General features: G+C 38.8%; 1 protein-coding gene across 2 annotated transcripts in view; it reads right to left on the bottom strand.

The window, feature by feature from the left end:
• cldn19 (claudin 19) overlaps positions 1–17,231 on the bottom strand; it is a 33,247-nt gene that overhangs the window by 3,506 nt on the left and 12,510 nt on the right. The window contains exons 2-5 of one of the 2 annotated variants that reach the window (XM_061938136.2): positions 16,841–17,005; positions 14,441–14,525; positions 9,891–10,037; positions 183–444 (exon numbers count right to left, since the gene is read on the bottom strand). In XM_061938136.2, the coding sequence (XP_061794120.1) occupies positions 408–444; positions 9,891–10,037; positions 14,441–14,525; positions 16,841–17,005 (434 nt within the window). In that variant the 3' untranslated portion in view covers positions 183–407. Of the gene's footprint in view, positions 1–182; positions 445–9,890; positions 10,038–14,440; positions 14,526–16,840; positions 17,006–17,231 lie in introns of those variants that run through there. The other variant, XM_061938145.2, reaches the window with a different exon arrangement.

Raw genomic sequence — 17,231 nt, forward strand, 5'->3', positions numbered from 1 at the left:
CATATTTAAGTCTTTGTTACTTACAATATGTTCCCCATACTAAAGTGTTACCGAATGTTTACCACGATGGCAACTGTTTTACAGCAAACACGTCACATATGAATCATGTTTGAATAATACCTTTCCTATTTCTTGAACATATTAAAGCAGAGTTGAAGGAAAAGAACAAGACAAAGTTTCAATACAGTATTAGATTTTTAATCAGTACAATGTGCTTCTTACTTGAAAGACTCATTCCTCAAAGGAGCGTATGATATCAAAAATCAGGACGTAACTGGTCAAGATGTCTGAGATTCCATAATCAATGGTGAATAAATAAATGGCGTGCTTATTTAGACATGTGTGTGAGAAAACAGGGAAAGAAGAGTCAGTAGTTGGACACTTGGAAAATCTTGATAAAAAGCTGATCAGTCAGGAAAACTAGTTTCACTCAACAACTCTGCCCTGAATTAGAGAAGAGAAGAAGTCAGAGAAGAATTGTATTAAAAGACAGAAGAAGAAATAAATCTGCTACTTCAAACAACCTTGAAGTGTTTTGCACATTCAAATTCTTTAGTCTGTTGTGAAGCAGATGTGGGCAAACTTTGACTCGCAGCTTCAATCATTGTAAGTAAATATATGAATACATTACAAAACCCAAAACCAGTTTAAGTTGGCACGTTGTGTAAATGGGAAATACAATGATTTGCAAATCCTTTTCAACTTATATTCAATTGAATAGACTGCAAAGACAAGATATTTAATGTTCCAACTGAGAAACTGTGTTATTTTTTGAAAATATTAGCTCATTCGGAATTTGATGCCTGCAACATGTTTCAAAAAAGCTGGCACAAGTGGCAAAAAAGACTGAGAAAGTTGAGGAATGCTCATCAAACACTTATTTGGAACATCCCTCAGGTGAACAGGCTAATTGGGAACAGGTGGGTGCCATGATTGGGTATAAAAGCAGCTTCCATGAAATGCTCAGTCATTCACAAACAAGGATGGGGCGAGGGTCGCCACTTTGTGAATAAATGTGTGAGCAAATTGTCCAACAGTTTAAGAACAACATTTCTCAAGCAGCTATTGCAAGGAATTTAGGGATTTCACCATCTACGGTTCATAATATCATCAAAAGGTTCAGAGAATCTGGAGAAATCACTGCACGTAAGCGATATTACAGACCTTCGGTCCCTCAGGCGGTACTGCATCAAAAAGCGACATCAGTGTGTAAAGGATATCACCACATGGGCTCAGGAACACTTCAGAAAACCACTGAGAGTAACTACAGTTTGTCGCTACATCTGTAAGTGCAAGTTAAAACTCTACTATGCAAAGCGAAAGCCATTTATCAACAACACCCAGAAACGCCGCAAAGATGCAAAGTGGAAAAGTGTTCTGTGGTCTGACGAGTCCACATTCCAATTTTTTTGGGGAAACTGTGGACGTTGTATCCTCTTGACCAAAGAGGAAAAGAACCATCCAGACTGTTATAGGTGCAAAGTTGAAAAGCCAGCATCTGTGATGGTATGGGGGTGTATTAGTGCCCAAGGCATGGGTAATTTACACATCTGTGAAGGCACCATTAATGCTGAAAGGTACATACAGGTTTTGGAACAATATATGTTGCCATCCAAGCAAATTATTTTTCATGGACGCCCCTGCTTATTTCAGCAAGACAATGCCAAGCCACATTCTGCACGTGTTACAACAGCGTGGCTTCATAGCAAAAGAGTGCGGGTACTAGACTGGCCTGCCTGTAGTCCAGACCTGTCTCCCATTGAAAATGTGTGACGCATTATGAAGCCTAAAATACGACAACAGAGACCCCGGACTGTTGAACAACTTAAGCTGTACATCAAGGAAGAATGGAAAAATGATCCACTTGAAAAGCTTCAAACATTGGTCTACTCAGTTCCCAAACGTTTACTGAGTGTTGTTAAAAGGAAAGGCCATGTAACACAGTGGTAAAAATGCCCCCGTGCCAACTCTTTTGCAACGTGTTGCTGCTATTAAATTCTAAATTAATGATTTGAAAAAAAATTGAGTTTCTCAGTTCGAACATTAAAAATCTTGTCATTGCAGTCTATTCAATTGAATATAAATTGACAAGGATTTGCAAATCATTTTATTCTGTTTTTATTTACCATTTACACAACGTGCCAATTTCACTGGTTTTGGGTTTTGTAAATATTATATTATATTAATATATATATATATATATATATATATATATATATATATATATATGTATATATGTATATATATATATATATATATATATATATATATATATATATATATATATATATATATATATATATTGTACCTGTACCGCGTGTATACTTTTGTCCCTTTTCTTCAAGACTACTAGTTATTTCACTGTTTTACTGCATGTATGAAGTTCTCTACCGAAGTATCACAACATAACTCAAAAAACAAAATGGAATTTTTGCTTATTTTTTCACTGAATAAACTTTAATAAACATTTACATTTTGAAGTAGGCAAATTGAGTATGTTTGTCCTTGAAGTAGCTCTGTATTGTTTACCTCCTTCACATGCTTGCAGTCAAACAAAAACACCTCCATAATATAACAAACACACAAAAACAGGCGTAAAAAACACTCATATATCTGACAGAGCATGACTTTTTTGCACAACTTGCTTCTCCTCAGTTCTTCTCGGTCACACAGACTCAAGCCCCTCTGTCATCAAACCCACACTCTGCTTTGTATCATAGCCTCGTTTTCTGTCCAGTACCTTGGATTACCGTAATGACACTTGGATTATGCTTGGATTACTGTAATATTTTGATTATTACAATATTTGGATTACTGTAATGACACTTAGATGACCAAAATGGCACTTGGACTCTTGGTTTACAGTAAGGGCATTCAGATTTTTATAACGACACTTTGATTATGACTCTTGGATTTCCGTAATGACAATTTAATTACCGCAATGACACTTGGAGTACACTTGGATTACCGTCATGACTCTTGGATTACCATAGTGACACTTGGATGATGGTAATGGTTCTTGGATTACAATAATGATACTTGGATTGCCGTAATGACACTTGGATTATCCTTGATTACTGTGATACTTGGATTATTACAATATTTGGATTACTGTGATACTTGGATTATTGCAATATTTGGATTACTGTGATACTTGGATTATTACAATATTGACTCTTGGATTACTGTAATGACAAATGGAGTACACTGGGATTACCGTAATGACTCTTGGATTACGTCATCACTCTTGGAGTACCATTGTGACACTTGGATGATGGTAATGGTTCTTGGATTACAATAATGATACTTGGATTACCGTCATGACTCTTGGAGTACCATAATGACACTTGGATGATGGTAATGGTTCTTGGTAGAGATGTCCGATAATATCGGCCAAAAAGCCATTGTCGGACGCCCCTAGTAATGTTTCTTGGATTACAATAATGATACTTGGATTGCCGTAATGACACTTGGATTATCCTTGATTACTGTGATACTTGGATTATTACAATATTTGGATTACTGTAATGACACATGGAGTACCATTGTGATGATGGTAATGGTATTCGGATTACAATGATGATACTTGGATTACCGTAATGACTCTTGGATTACTGTAATGACTCTTGGATTACTGTAATGACAAATGGAGTACACTGGGATTACCGTAATGACTCTTGGATTACCGTAATGACTCTTGGATTACCGTCATGACTCTTGGAGTACCATAGTGACACTTGGATGATGGTAATGGTCCTTGGTAGAGATGCCGATAAATGCTTTAAAATGTAATATCGTAAATTATCGGTATCGTTTTTTTTATCGGTATCGTTTAAAAATAAATAAATTATTAAATCAATATAAAAAACACAAGATACACTTACAATTAGTGCACCAACCCAAAAAAAACCCTCCCCCATTTACACTCATTCACACAAAAGGGTTGTTTCTTTCTGTTATTAATATTCTGGTTCTTACATTATATATCAATATATATCAATACAGTCTGCAAGGGATACAGTCCGTAAGCACACATGATTGTGCGTGCTGCTGGTCCACTAATAGTACTAACCTTTAACAGTTAATTTGACTCATTTTTATTAATTACTAGTTTCTATGTAACTGTTTTTATATTGTTTTACTTTCTTTGTTATTCAAGAAAATGTTTTTAATTTATTTATCTTATTTTTATTTATTTTTTATTTTTTAAAAGGACCTTATCTTCACCATACCTGGTTGTCCAAATTAGGCATAATAATGTGTTAATTCCACGACTGTATATATCGGTATCGGTTGGTATCGGTAATTAAGAGTTGGACAATATCAGAATATCGGATATCGGCAAAAAAGCCATTATCGGACATCCCTAGTTCTTGGATTACAATAATGATACTTGGATTGGCGTAATGACACTAGGATTATCGTGATGACACTTTGTCATAGTGACACGACAATTACAATAATGAGTCTTGGATTACCGTAAAACCACATGGTTTTACCGAAATACTTGGATTGCCGTAATGATTCTTGTATTACTGTAAGGATTTTTGGATTACCATGATGACATTTGGAGTATGTTTTTTATTACATTATGTTTGGATTACTATGATGTAGGGCTGCAACAACTAATTGATTAAAATCGATTATAAAAATAGTTGGCGATTAATTTAGACAGATTCGTTGGATCTATGCTATGCGCATGCGCAGAGGCAATTTCTATTTTATTTCATTTTATTTATTTTATTTTTTAATTTTAATTTTTTTATAAACCTTTATTTATAAACTGCAACATGTACTAACAGCTGAGAAACAATAATCAATAAGTATGGTGCCAGTATGCTGTTTTTCCCCCCAATAAAATACTGGAAAGGATAGAAATGTAGTTTGTCTCTTTTATCCTTTTATCAATCGATTAATCGAAGTAATAATCGACAGATTAGTCGATTATCAAATTAATCGTTAGTTGCAGCCCTACTGTGAGGACATTTAGACTACCAAAATGGCACTTGGACTACCGTAGTGGCCCTTGGATTTCTGTAATGACTCTTGGTTTACAGTTGGGACATTTAGATGTTTATAATGACACTTTGATTATGACTATTGGATTTCTGTAATGACAATTAAATTACTGTAATGACACTGAGTACCATAGTACTTGGATTGGCATAATGCCGTATGGATTACTGTGATACTTATAATACCGTAATGATACTTAGATTACCATTATGACACTTGTATTACCGTTATACTTGGATTATAATAATGCCTCTTGGATCACGGTAATGACTCTTGGATTACTGCAAAGACACATAAATTGCCGCCATATTTGGATTAACGTAATTACACTTGGATTACCATAATGACATTTATATTACCGTAATACTTGGATTAACGTAATGATGCTTGGAATACCGTAACGACATGTACAGTAAATCATTGGAAAGCACAGAACCTGTAATTTCACACACCATTAATATGATTTTGTATTGCTAATTTATATTCCACTGCACAAAAGTTTAAAGACTTATGGTAGTTTAGAAATAGCATTGCAAATCCTGTCACTAAAGCATTTTGATGAACTAATTTGGAAAAGTTGGGTACATCGTTCCTAACAGGTTGCTTATAGACCGCGAATTGTAGTTTGCCCACACCTGACATTTCAACAAAATTCCCTCAACGTTAAACTTTGATTCAGGACTTCAAGGAGGCGAACAACATTTAACACATGTTAGCGTTGTTAGTGTTATTTGTGTATGTTGTTGATGTGCACAAACAAAGCTTTCATTGGGTGACATTTGAAAAGACTGATATTTTGTTGTAACGTACATTTTTGGAAAAGAATGAAAAGCAGACTGTAAAAAATTAAGTTAGAAGTATTGGTACGTACAAAACCAAAAACCAGTGAAGTTGGCACGTTGTGTAAATGGTAAATAAAAACAAAACAATGATTTGCAAATCCTTTTCAACTTATATTAAATTGAATAGACTGCAAAGACAAGATATTTAATGTTCCAACTGGAAAAAATAATTTTTTGCAAATATTAGCTCATTTGGAATTTAATGCCTGCAACATGTTTCCAAAAAGTGGCAAAAAAGACTGAGAAAGTTGAGGAATGCTCATCAAACACTTATTTGGAACATCCCACAGGTGAACAGGCTAAATGGGAACAGGTGGGTGCCATGATTGGGTATAAAAGCAGCTTCCATGAAATGCTGAGTTGTTCACAAACAAGGATGGGGCGAGGGTCACCACTTTGTGAACAAATGTGTGAGCAAATTGTCGAACAGTCTAAGAACAACATTTCTCAACCAGCTATTGCAAGGAATTTAAGGATTTCACCATCTACGGTCCGTAATATCATCAAAAGGTTCAGAGAATCTGGAGAAATCACTGCACGTACGCGATGATATTACAGACCTTCGATCCTTCAGGCGGTACTGCATCAAAAAGCGACATCGGTGTATAAAGGATATCACCACATGGACTCAGGAACACTTAAGAAAACCACTGTCAGTAACTATAGTTCATCGCTACATCTTTAAGTGCAAGTTGAAAATCTACTATGCAAAGCAAAAGCCATTTATCAACAACACCCAGAAACGCCGCCGGCTTCGCTGGGCCCGAGCTCATCTAAGATGGACTGATGCAAAGTGGAAAAGTGTTCTGTGGTCTGACGAGTCCACATTTCAGTTTTTGGAAACTGTGGACGTCGTGTCCTCCGGAATAAAGAGGAAAAGAACCATCCGGATTGTTACAAGCGCAAAGTTCAAAAGCCAGCATCTGTGATGGTATGGGGGTGTAATAGGAAAGGCCATGTAACACATTGGTAAAAATGCCCTTGTGCCAACTTTTTTGCAAAGTGTGGCTACCATTAAATTCTAAGTTAATGATTATTTGCAAAAAAAATAAATACGTTTCTCAGTTCGAACATTAAATATCTTGTCTTTGCAGTCTATTCAATTGAATATAAGTTGAAAAGGATTTGAAAATCATTGTTTTTACTTACGAATTACACAACGTGCCAACGTCACTGGTTTTTGGTTTTGTATTTACTGACAAAACACAAACTACTTTATGTCCACAAGACTAGAAATACTTTCAAACAAGTGTTTTGTTCTTTCCTCCACACAAAATCGTAGGTGTTTGTCCCTAAAAATTTAAGGGCAGGGAGAAGATTTTAAAAAGTGTTTTTCTTTATTTCTTAACCTTCTTATTTCTACATGAAATTAAATATCATAACCTCTTTGTTCGGACGGCAGTCCTGACTCAAGACGTGAAGTGTATAAATGAACACAAATTGAACCCTTGAAAAGGTGAGCACACACTAAAGCGGTGATAAGGCAGGTCAGATGGCATGACTTGTAAAAATAACAAGTATTTACATTTAAATACTAGAGTTGTAAATCCTAATCGGCTCATTTTATCTGGTTTTACTGGTGAACTCGTGGTTAGCACTTTAGCACAGTCAAGAGATGGTGGATTATCTTTACAGGTAAAGCTCACAGTTTTATCAATAATGTTCATTATTAAAAAATGTATCAAAATATGTCTTCTGGAGACACATGTAGTTTATCTGACCAAACTCGTGTGATTATTGGAGAACATTTAGATGTTAATTGGCTGTCCAGCTTTGCACAAGTAAACACTCTGCAGGGCTACTTATGTCGGAGATGTTGCATGCAAGCAGATATCATCTGATATCAATATCGGATTGGGACACGCCTAGTAAATACCGTATTTTCCGGACAGTAGGGCGCACCAGATTATAAGGCGCACTGGCGATGAGCATAATATCATACTTGCCAACCCTCCCGAATTTTCCGGGAGACTCCCGAAATTCAGCGCCTCTCCCGAAAACCTCCCGGGACAAATATTCTCCCGAAAATCTCCCGATTTTCAGCCGGAGCTGGAGGCCACGCCCCCTCCAGCTCCATGCGGACTTGAATGAGGACATCCTTTTTTCACGAGGGAGGACAACAGGGTGACAAGAACTAAATCATCCAGACAAGAGATAAATGTATTATTATGTTTATCTTACCTAAAAATAAATATATTTATTAATTTTAAAAAAACAAAAAACGAAATAAATTTTTACTATATTTTGCTAAAAACATCGAAATTAATTGTATTTTTATTTGTATTTTTTCTGACTCCTTATTACATTCAGGCATTAGAATTATACATTAAAATAAACATGTTTGAAATAATTAATTTTAAATTATCATAATAATTCATTTAAAATGACCATATTTAATTATTAAAATAATTGCTTGTTTATCAACAACTTTAGCATTTTATTCATTACATTTTGAAGCTCTCAGAAGCCAAGTTATGTTATATTCCTTAAGATGTATTCATGCAAGTTTGAAGTATCAATTATCTAAACACAGTTTTATTTGCATATTTTCAGGATGTAGATATATATATATATATATATATATATATATATATATATATATATATATATATATATATATGTATGAAATACTTGACTTGGTGAATTCTAGCTGTCAATATATGCCTCCCCTCCTAACCACGCCCCCAACCACGCCCTGCCCCACCCCCGACCACGCCCCCACCCCCACCTCCCGAAATCGGAGGTCTCAAGGTTGGCAAGTATGATAATATTGAGAAACAAAACGCCAGATATGTCTTACCTTATACACACACCATAATAATACTCTTATGTTGAAGCACAGTACAATCTTACCAAAGTCGTACCAAAACATTTTGATAGATTCTTTTAGCGCCGTGTGTAATGTTCTATATTTTCAATAGAACATAGCATTTTGGTGTTGTTTACTTGAGTCATGGTGCAGTCTACACGTATCTCTTATGTGTGACTGCCATCTACTGGTCACGCTTGTCATTTCACCATGTACCAAATAAAATAGCTTTGAGGTCGGTAAGCACAACCAGAATTATTCCATACATTAGGCGCACCAGGTTATAAGGCGCACTGTCGAGTTTTGATAAAATGAAAGGATTGCGCCTTATAGTCGGAGAAATACGGTAATGTAAAAAAATATACATTTACTGTACATGGATGAAATGTTCTGAAAGTAAATACAATACCTACTGTTTATTGTAAATATGAAAACGTACATATATTTACGAGTGGATAAGAGTAAATAAATTAGGTTCAGTACCAGGGGAATGATACTTGTATTGCTACAAGGGCTAAGCGTGCAAGTCATGTTAACTTTGTTACATTGTTTTGTTTTCTGACATTTTGATGACATATGCTGCTCTCGGACTACTTGCTTATATTACACATTTGTACATTTAAGTGCTTGTGCTTTAAATTGTCTTCTCTTTTGATATAATCGGTGTGGTTGAGGTTTTAGCTGACATTTTTTTTGGTTGCGTGGATGTACAGTATAACATGTGTATATGGACACAAGCATTGTGTAGTAGTTGCCGTAGCAACCACACTGCCCCGTACTGTGGGCTGTAGGGTTTAATGGGTTAATAATTTATAAAAAAAAAAAAAAAAAAATAGTTCAATAAAAAGTTGACATTATAATTTGTAATTTATTGTTTTGGAAATGTTGTCTTGTCAATGGTCATCATTGTACTCTACACAAGTCATACTTTTGCATTTTTAGTTTGGCAAAAAGGATTCAGTTCACCTCAAAAACTCATCAACACTAGCATGCACATTGTACACACTTGTATATTCAATATACATTTATATATCTAATATACATGTATATATTTAATATACATGTGTGTATTTAACATACCATAAGGAAGATTTACAATGATGTCCTCAAAGATTTAGCTGTAGTACTACAGTTTAATGGTGCATATCAATAATTGTGGCGTAGTTATACTTTAATATTGTGCAGTATGCTGCTGGATAGCAGGTTGGGTTTTTTACACGTACTCCCTGGCCGTTGAAGGCTGTGATTGGCGGTAGTACTGCTGGCCTTGCAGGTCATCTTTGGAGCAGGAGCAGCACAGCAAGGAACCGCCAAGTATCGTCAGACTGGCTGCAGCCCAGCCCACAAAGAGGGCGGAGCCAAACTCATACCTGCACAGGAAACATAGATACCGCCATTACAAAGATTGCATTTGTCGAAAATCATCGTACACTTTAATAATAATAATAATAATGGATTAGATTTATATAGCGCTTTTCTAGACACTCAAAGCGCTTCACAGAGAAGTGAGAACCCATCATTCATTCACACCTGGTGATGGTAAGTTACTTTCGTAGCCACAGCTGCCCTGGGGTAGACTGACGGAAGCGTGGCTGCCAGTTTGTGCCTATGGCCCCTCCGACCACCACCTATCATTCATCAGTCATTCACCAGTGTGAGCGGCACCGGGGGCAAGGGTGAAGTGTCCTGCCCAAAGACACAACGGCAGCGATTTGGATGGTAAGAGGCGGGGAGCGAACCTGCAACCCTCAGGTTTCTGGCACGGCCGCTCTACCCACTACGCCATACCGAATGTCAATCAAGTGACGTCATAGTGAAGATTTATGATTGCTAATTTTAATGCGTGGCTGGCAATCGACTGACACACCCTCCACCATCCACCGGTAGCTCGCGATCGACGTAATGGGCACCCCTGCTATAAGAGGATTTATTGTATGTTGGAACGTAAACATGCTGCTATTTTCACTCAACATTAATAAAAAAAGACACATCAAAATGGGCTTTGCGACACTCCCGCTAGCTGTTTTGGATACGATTGCTGTGGAACATCCACCTGATGGGACAGCTTTAAAAAGCAATAATTTTTGCTTTGTCATAAGAAAGGTGCAACATTATCTCATGTTTTTAGTCCTTCTTTAATGACATATCATGAAGTTAATTTACGTGTCTTGATTCCATTTTTGTGCACGTGCGTAACAAGCGACCAAGCAACTAAAAAAACATAACGTAGCGTCCTCCTTGTAGTGTGTACTGATGTTAAAGACAACATTCACAAATACAAATACAGTACATATTTACATACTTAAAGTTCGTACACCCACACACACATTCAATATACAAACATACACATACTGTACATATACACTCACTGTACAAACACATATACACATTCTGTACATATACAGTCACTGTACAAACACATATACAGTACACATTCTGTACATATACAAGTACATATGCATACTTACACTCATGCACATAATCACGTTTCATCAAACATATATTAACGTTGTTGCCCTAGGGTAAACTGGGTATAACACATGGCACACTGACAAAGCTTAACCTATTGTTACTATAACAATCTACAAGGTTAATGTATGTTGCTTCTCTCTCTCCCCCTCCATTTTTCTGCATTCTTTCGTATGTCAAGTTATCATTACGTATATGTATTGTTGCACTTGAACAACTATATTGTTGATAATAAAGGTAAAGTATTGGTAGTGTTCTTTATCAATAGCGCTATTTCTATTGGTATTTGTATTGATCCATTTGTAGTGTAATAATGCTCATTGTCATTTCTGTATTATTTTTTATTTTTCGCTAACTGCTTATTTGCTATTACTTTTACCATCATATTTGTACATGTCGTATTTGCTGATGTTGCTCTATTGTTGTTGTTGTTGTTGTTTGCAGTTGTTGTTTTTGTCTCTCTGTCTAATTCCCTCTTGTCCCCACAAGTTCCCCCTCTTTTCCTTTTTTTTCTCTTTCTATCCCCTCCTGCTCCGGCCCGGCTGCACTAAATGATAATATAAATACATTTAATAAAGTCAAATACAAATAAGGCAACAAGAGAAGTATCCTGCACTTCTCTTTTGTAAAGTAAATCTGAACAGCCGACATAGGCATCTACATCTACTATATGATTTGCCTGAGAAGCTGGACAGGACATAAAAAAAAAATAAAAAAATAAAAAATAAAAAAGACAATATTCACTTCATTGCACATGTACTATATCATTGTATCGATGATTAAATGCTTTCTAATTCCACAAGAGTTTTGGTCTTGGTCAACCTTTTTGTGATGACTGAACAATGCTAAGCCTGAAGATGCCCTATGTACACACTTTTGCACCGTTAATGTTTTACTTGTGTGTTTTTGTGTGACGTTCACGTATTTGTATTGTGCCTTTAACGGCCTCTCTGAATTCCCTCAACACACAACCCAAGCCAGCGGAAAGTGCACTGGAGACCGCCAGCCCACTGAGAGCTCCCAGTTCCAGCAGAGATGCGCAAGGCAGCAGCCTAGCAAACGAAGAGGGGTTGATGCATCAGTGTGGGAGATGTGGAGGAGGAACTGGAGGGCAAGAAGCAAGAAGCGGAGCTACTGGGATGGCTGACAACCTTCCGTGCGACATTTGCCAAGAACAGCGAAAAGGGGAGTCCCATCCTTCTCAGGGAGCACATGATTGACACGGAGAGGCCAGGCCAAATGTTTCCCCGTTGCCTTCCTTTTGCCTTGCAAGTTGTGTGTGAGGAGGCAATGGCAAGTCTACTGCAAACGGGCATCATCAAAGCCCATGGGCATCAGCTGTCGTTATGGTGCCAAAGAAGTTGGGAGGGTGGCGCCTCTGCGTAGACTGGGGCAACGAAGAAAGATGTATACTCTCTTAGAAGCCTAAGAGCGAGTAGTCACCAGAAAGTTTCCGGTGTGAATCCCCCATCCGCTATTCCAATTGCTGCTTGGGCAGGACATGATGCCCACATTGCCCTCTGGGTTTCCCACACAGGGAAGCTTCACTGACCGAGAAGCTGAACCACAACTAGCCAGATACGGTTCCCAGTTGCTCCTTCTTCTTCTTTTGGCTTTGTCATAATGAGCCCTTGGACCTCGTCCTGGGCTTATCCTGGTTCTCATCTTCAGGTGCCACTTCTCCCTGAAGCCCGGCCAAAGACTGCATTCTGTACCGGGATGGGCCTGTGCTATTTAAGGACCTCCCCCTTTTGACTGTGTGATGTAGCGATGATCTTTGCGAGGTTGATGGCCCGACTGTTGGCCACGGTCCTTCTCCAGCAGCGCCTCGTCGACCTCGATGACATCCTTGCCCATGGCAGCATTGAAAGCCCCTTCGGCTCTTCAGGGATAAGATCTGAGGCTATGGTTCTCAATCAGTTGCTGACCGAGAAGCTGAACCACAACTAGCCAGATACGGTTCCCAGTTGCTCCTTCTTCTTCTTTTGGCTTTGTCATAATGAGCCCTTGGACCTCGTCCTGGGCTTATCCTGGTTCTCGTCTTCAGGTGCCACTTCCCCCTGAAGCCCGGCCAAAGACTGCATTCTATACCGGGATGGACCTGTGCTATTTAAGGACCTCCCCCTTTTGACTGTGTGATGTAGCGATGATCTTTGCGAGGTTGATGGCCCGACTGTTGGCCACGGTACCTCTCCATCAGCGCCTCGTCGACCTCGAAGACATCCTTGCCTATGGCAGCATTGAAAGCCCCTTCGGCTCTTCAGGGATAAGATCTGAGACTATGGTTCTCAGTCAGAAAAAAAGTTGTTTGTACGCTTCTGGTTAGAAGAGAGGTTTTGGGGGAGTTTAAGTATCTCAAGCTCTTGTTCACGTGTGAGGCAAGGCATGACAGGAAATTATGTGGCATTGTGGTCATCATCGTGGTGAAGAGTGAGCTGAGTCAGAATGCAAAGCTTTCAATTTAGTGGTTGATGTACAAGTTTGTATGTTCCTACCCTCACCTATGTTTACAAGCTTTGGATAGTAACCGAAAGAGCGGCGGAAATGAGTTTCCCCATTGGGTGGCTGGACTCACCCTAAGAAAAAAGGTAAGGAACTTGGTGATTCGGGATAAGCTCAGAATATAACTGCTGCTCCTTCACATGGAGAGGACACAGTTGAGGTGGATAGGGTATCTGGTCCTATTGCCGCCTGGACAACCCTCTGGTGAGGTATTCTGGACATGCCCAGCTAGAAGAAAGCTCTAAAGTAGATCTATGTCTCTGTGTTCCTTCGGTGGAACTGGACGATGTGGCCAGAGATCTAGAAGTCTGAACCTCCCTACTGAGACTGCACCCTACGAAAAAAATGGATTGACGGATTGACATCTCCAGCTCATAAGTCCACGTCCACGTCCACTGGGCCTCGTCTGGCGGCATACACGAGTTGCCTTGTACTATACCATAGGGAAAAGTTGGAATTTTCAGGATTTGAAAAATAGATGGTACAGATGAGTGAGGAACATTTTGAATATGGATTTCTCATCTGGTTAAATAAAGGTTCTAAATATGGAATGGTTTGAATTGTTTGAGAAATATGGAAATAGCAAAACATTACCAAATTCATGGGTGACATAGATCACCCAGTGCTAATGCACAACCTCTGGTGCTCATTCAGTATTCTTATTTAGTCATAGAAATTCTTATTATGAAATATTTCTCCATATTAGCCTCTTTAAGATGTCTTGGCACCTCTCGAAATGCACACGATCGAGATGGTTCCTCCACCGCATCTGATACCTGAATGGATGGACTTTGAATCTTACCTGGCATTGGCTGGGGTATTTGGGTTGAAGAACTGGTAGGACACCTGAGCTGCATACCAGGAAACTGAAACCAGGGTACACAGACCTTTGAGAAGAAAAGACCAACATGTTAGTTTAGATCCTACCACGCCACGCCATCAGTGAAACTTCTTTACATTTAGAAAGGTGGTTCAGATATCTAATTGCACGTATCTGTAGGATGTACTGTAATATGTTCCTAAAACACAGTAATACTTCTATACTGATAGTAGTAGTAATCTCCTCCGCCAATGTAATAATTGCTGTTGGTTTGTTTGTCTGTTAGTTAGCAGGTCTTTAGGCGCAAATGTCCGAAATGGAACAACTGATTAGATCAGAGGTCTTCAACAGAGGGTCCGTGACTCTTATGGGGTCTGCAAAGTTACTGCAGGGGTAGTAGGTTTAAAATAAAAATATTAATAGGTTATTATTTTCATGTTAGCATTTCAGATAGCTAGCAATTAGCGCTCTATTTGCCAGATAGCAATTAGCAGCGGTTTCCAGCGCAACGATTAGCAGCACTAGCTGCAGGCTAGCTATATAACGGTGCTATAATGTTTTATTCCAATATCTTAGTATTACACAATAACAAGGTACCTTTAAGACATGTTTTATTTAAAACACAATTGTAGATACAGTAGGATATATACAAAACCCAAAACCAGTGAAGTTGACACATTGTGTAAATGGTAAATAAAAACAGAATACAATGATTTGCAAATCCTTTTAAATTTATATTCAATTGAATAGACTGCAATGACAAGATTTGTAATGTTCAATTAAGAAACTTACTTTTTTTTTGTGCACATTTTTATTAATTTAGAATTTAATGGCAGCAACACATTGCAAAAAAGTTGGCACAGGGGCATTTTTACCACTGTTACATGGCCTTTCCTTTTAACAACACTCAGTAAACGTTTGGGAACTGAGGAGACCAAATTTTTAAGCTTTTCAGGTGGAATTATTTCCTATTCTTGCTTGATGTACAGCTTATGTTGTTCAACAGTCTGGGGGCTCCGTTGTTGTATTTCACGCTTCATAATGCGCCACACATTTTCAATGGGAGACAGGTCTGGACTACAGGCAGGCCAGTCTAGTACCTGCACTCTTTTACTATGAAGCCACATTGTTGTAACACATGGCTTGGCATTGTCTTGCTGAAATAAGCAGGGGCGTCCATGATACGGTTGCTTGGATGGCAACATATGTTGCTCCAAAACCTATTCTGTTTTTATTTACGATTTACACAAAGTGCCAACTTCACTGGTTGTGGGTTTTGTAAGTGAGGGGTCCCTGTTCCATCTCTCCACCAGTTTGGGCGTCCTTGGCATGGAAAACCGTGAATCAAAGGGTATAACTGTAAATGGTGGGTTTTAAAGTCACACCCACCCCCAGTGTCACACGATACATCCTATGGCACTAAAGTATGAGGTATTTGCGAGCGGCACCCCCCACACCCTAATCAAGAGCACAGGGTCTGTTGCCATGGAAACCTCATTCAAATGGTTGCTCAAGGACAACCCCCCTCCCTGATAAGAGGATATATGCTCTTAAGCAGAGAAGACAGACATTTTGAGGACCCATGAGTTGGCGGGATGTCACCTTTGTATTATTTTGCTTCAAACAGTCACACTGTAAAAAAAAATAAAAAAATTATGAATCTGAAAATTGACCGTTGACTTCTTATTAGACAAAGCATGAGGGGCCGCAGCCTGTCAATCATCAAAGTGACATCAGCAGTCTGCGCCACTTGACATGTTTACAGCGACACATAATTCATATCTATATGAAAGTTTGATCAATCAATCAATCAATCTTTATTTATATAGCCCTAAATCACAAGTGTCTCAAAGGGCTGCACAAGCCACAACGACATCCTCGGTACAAAGCCCACATACGGGCAAGGAAAAACTCACCCCAGTGGGACGTCGATGTGAATGACTATGAGAAACCTTGGAGAGGACCGCATATGTGGGTAACCCCCCCCCTCTAGGGGAGACCGAAAGCAATGGATGTCGAGTGGGTCTGACATAATATTGTGAGAGTCCAGTCCATAGTGGATCCAACATAATAGTAAGAGTCCAGTCCATAGTGGGGCCAGCAGGACACCATCCCGAGCGGAGACGGGTCAGCAGCGTAGAGATGTTCCCAGCCGATGCACAGGCGAGCGGTCCACCCCGGGTCCCGACTCTGGACAGCCAGCACTTCATCCATGGCCACCGGACCTGTGCCCCCCCCCCTCAAGGAAAAGGGGAGCAGAGGAGAAAAGAAAAGAAACGGCAGATCAACTGGTCCAACAGGGGGGCTATTTAAAGGCTAGAGTATACAAATGAGTTTTAAGATGGGACTTAAATGCTTCTACTGATGTAAAACAAAAACCACCTGCAAGAAGGAAGAGAACCCCTCCCGTCACGGCGATACGCATCTTGATGGCTGGATTGGTATCTCCCACCTTTGTGCACTTCATGCCCACCACGCTGATGATGATGCCAATCAGGCCGATCAGCACCGCCAACACCATCAGGGCGCGACACGTCTGGATGTGGACTACAAGAAAAACATCAAAATTCAGAAACACTGCAAACCAACACAAAAGCATCCACGTTTCTGCTGGGTTTGCTTTGGCAAAAAAAATAAAAATTAAAACACAACCGAACTTCACAAAAAAAAAAACCTCTCACATAACTTAGTGGGAGGAAAATATCTTCACATCATTACACACACAATAACTTGCACATAATCATTTTATTCTGAAAATAATATTGGCTATATA

Source organism: Nerophis lumbriciformis, linkage group LG03, assembly GCF_033978685.3.
Source record: "Nerophis lumbriciformis linkage group LG03, RoL_Nlum_v2.1, whole genome shotgun sequence".
NCBI lineage: Eukaryota > Metazoa > Chordata > Actinopteri > Syngnathiformes > Syngnathidae > Nerophis > Nerophis lumbriciformis.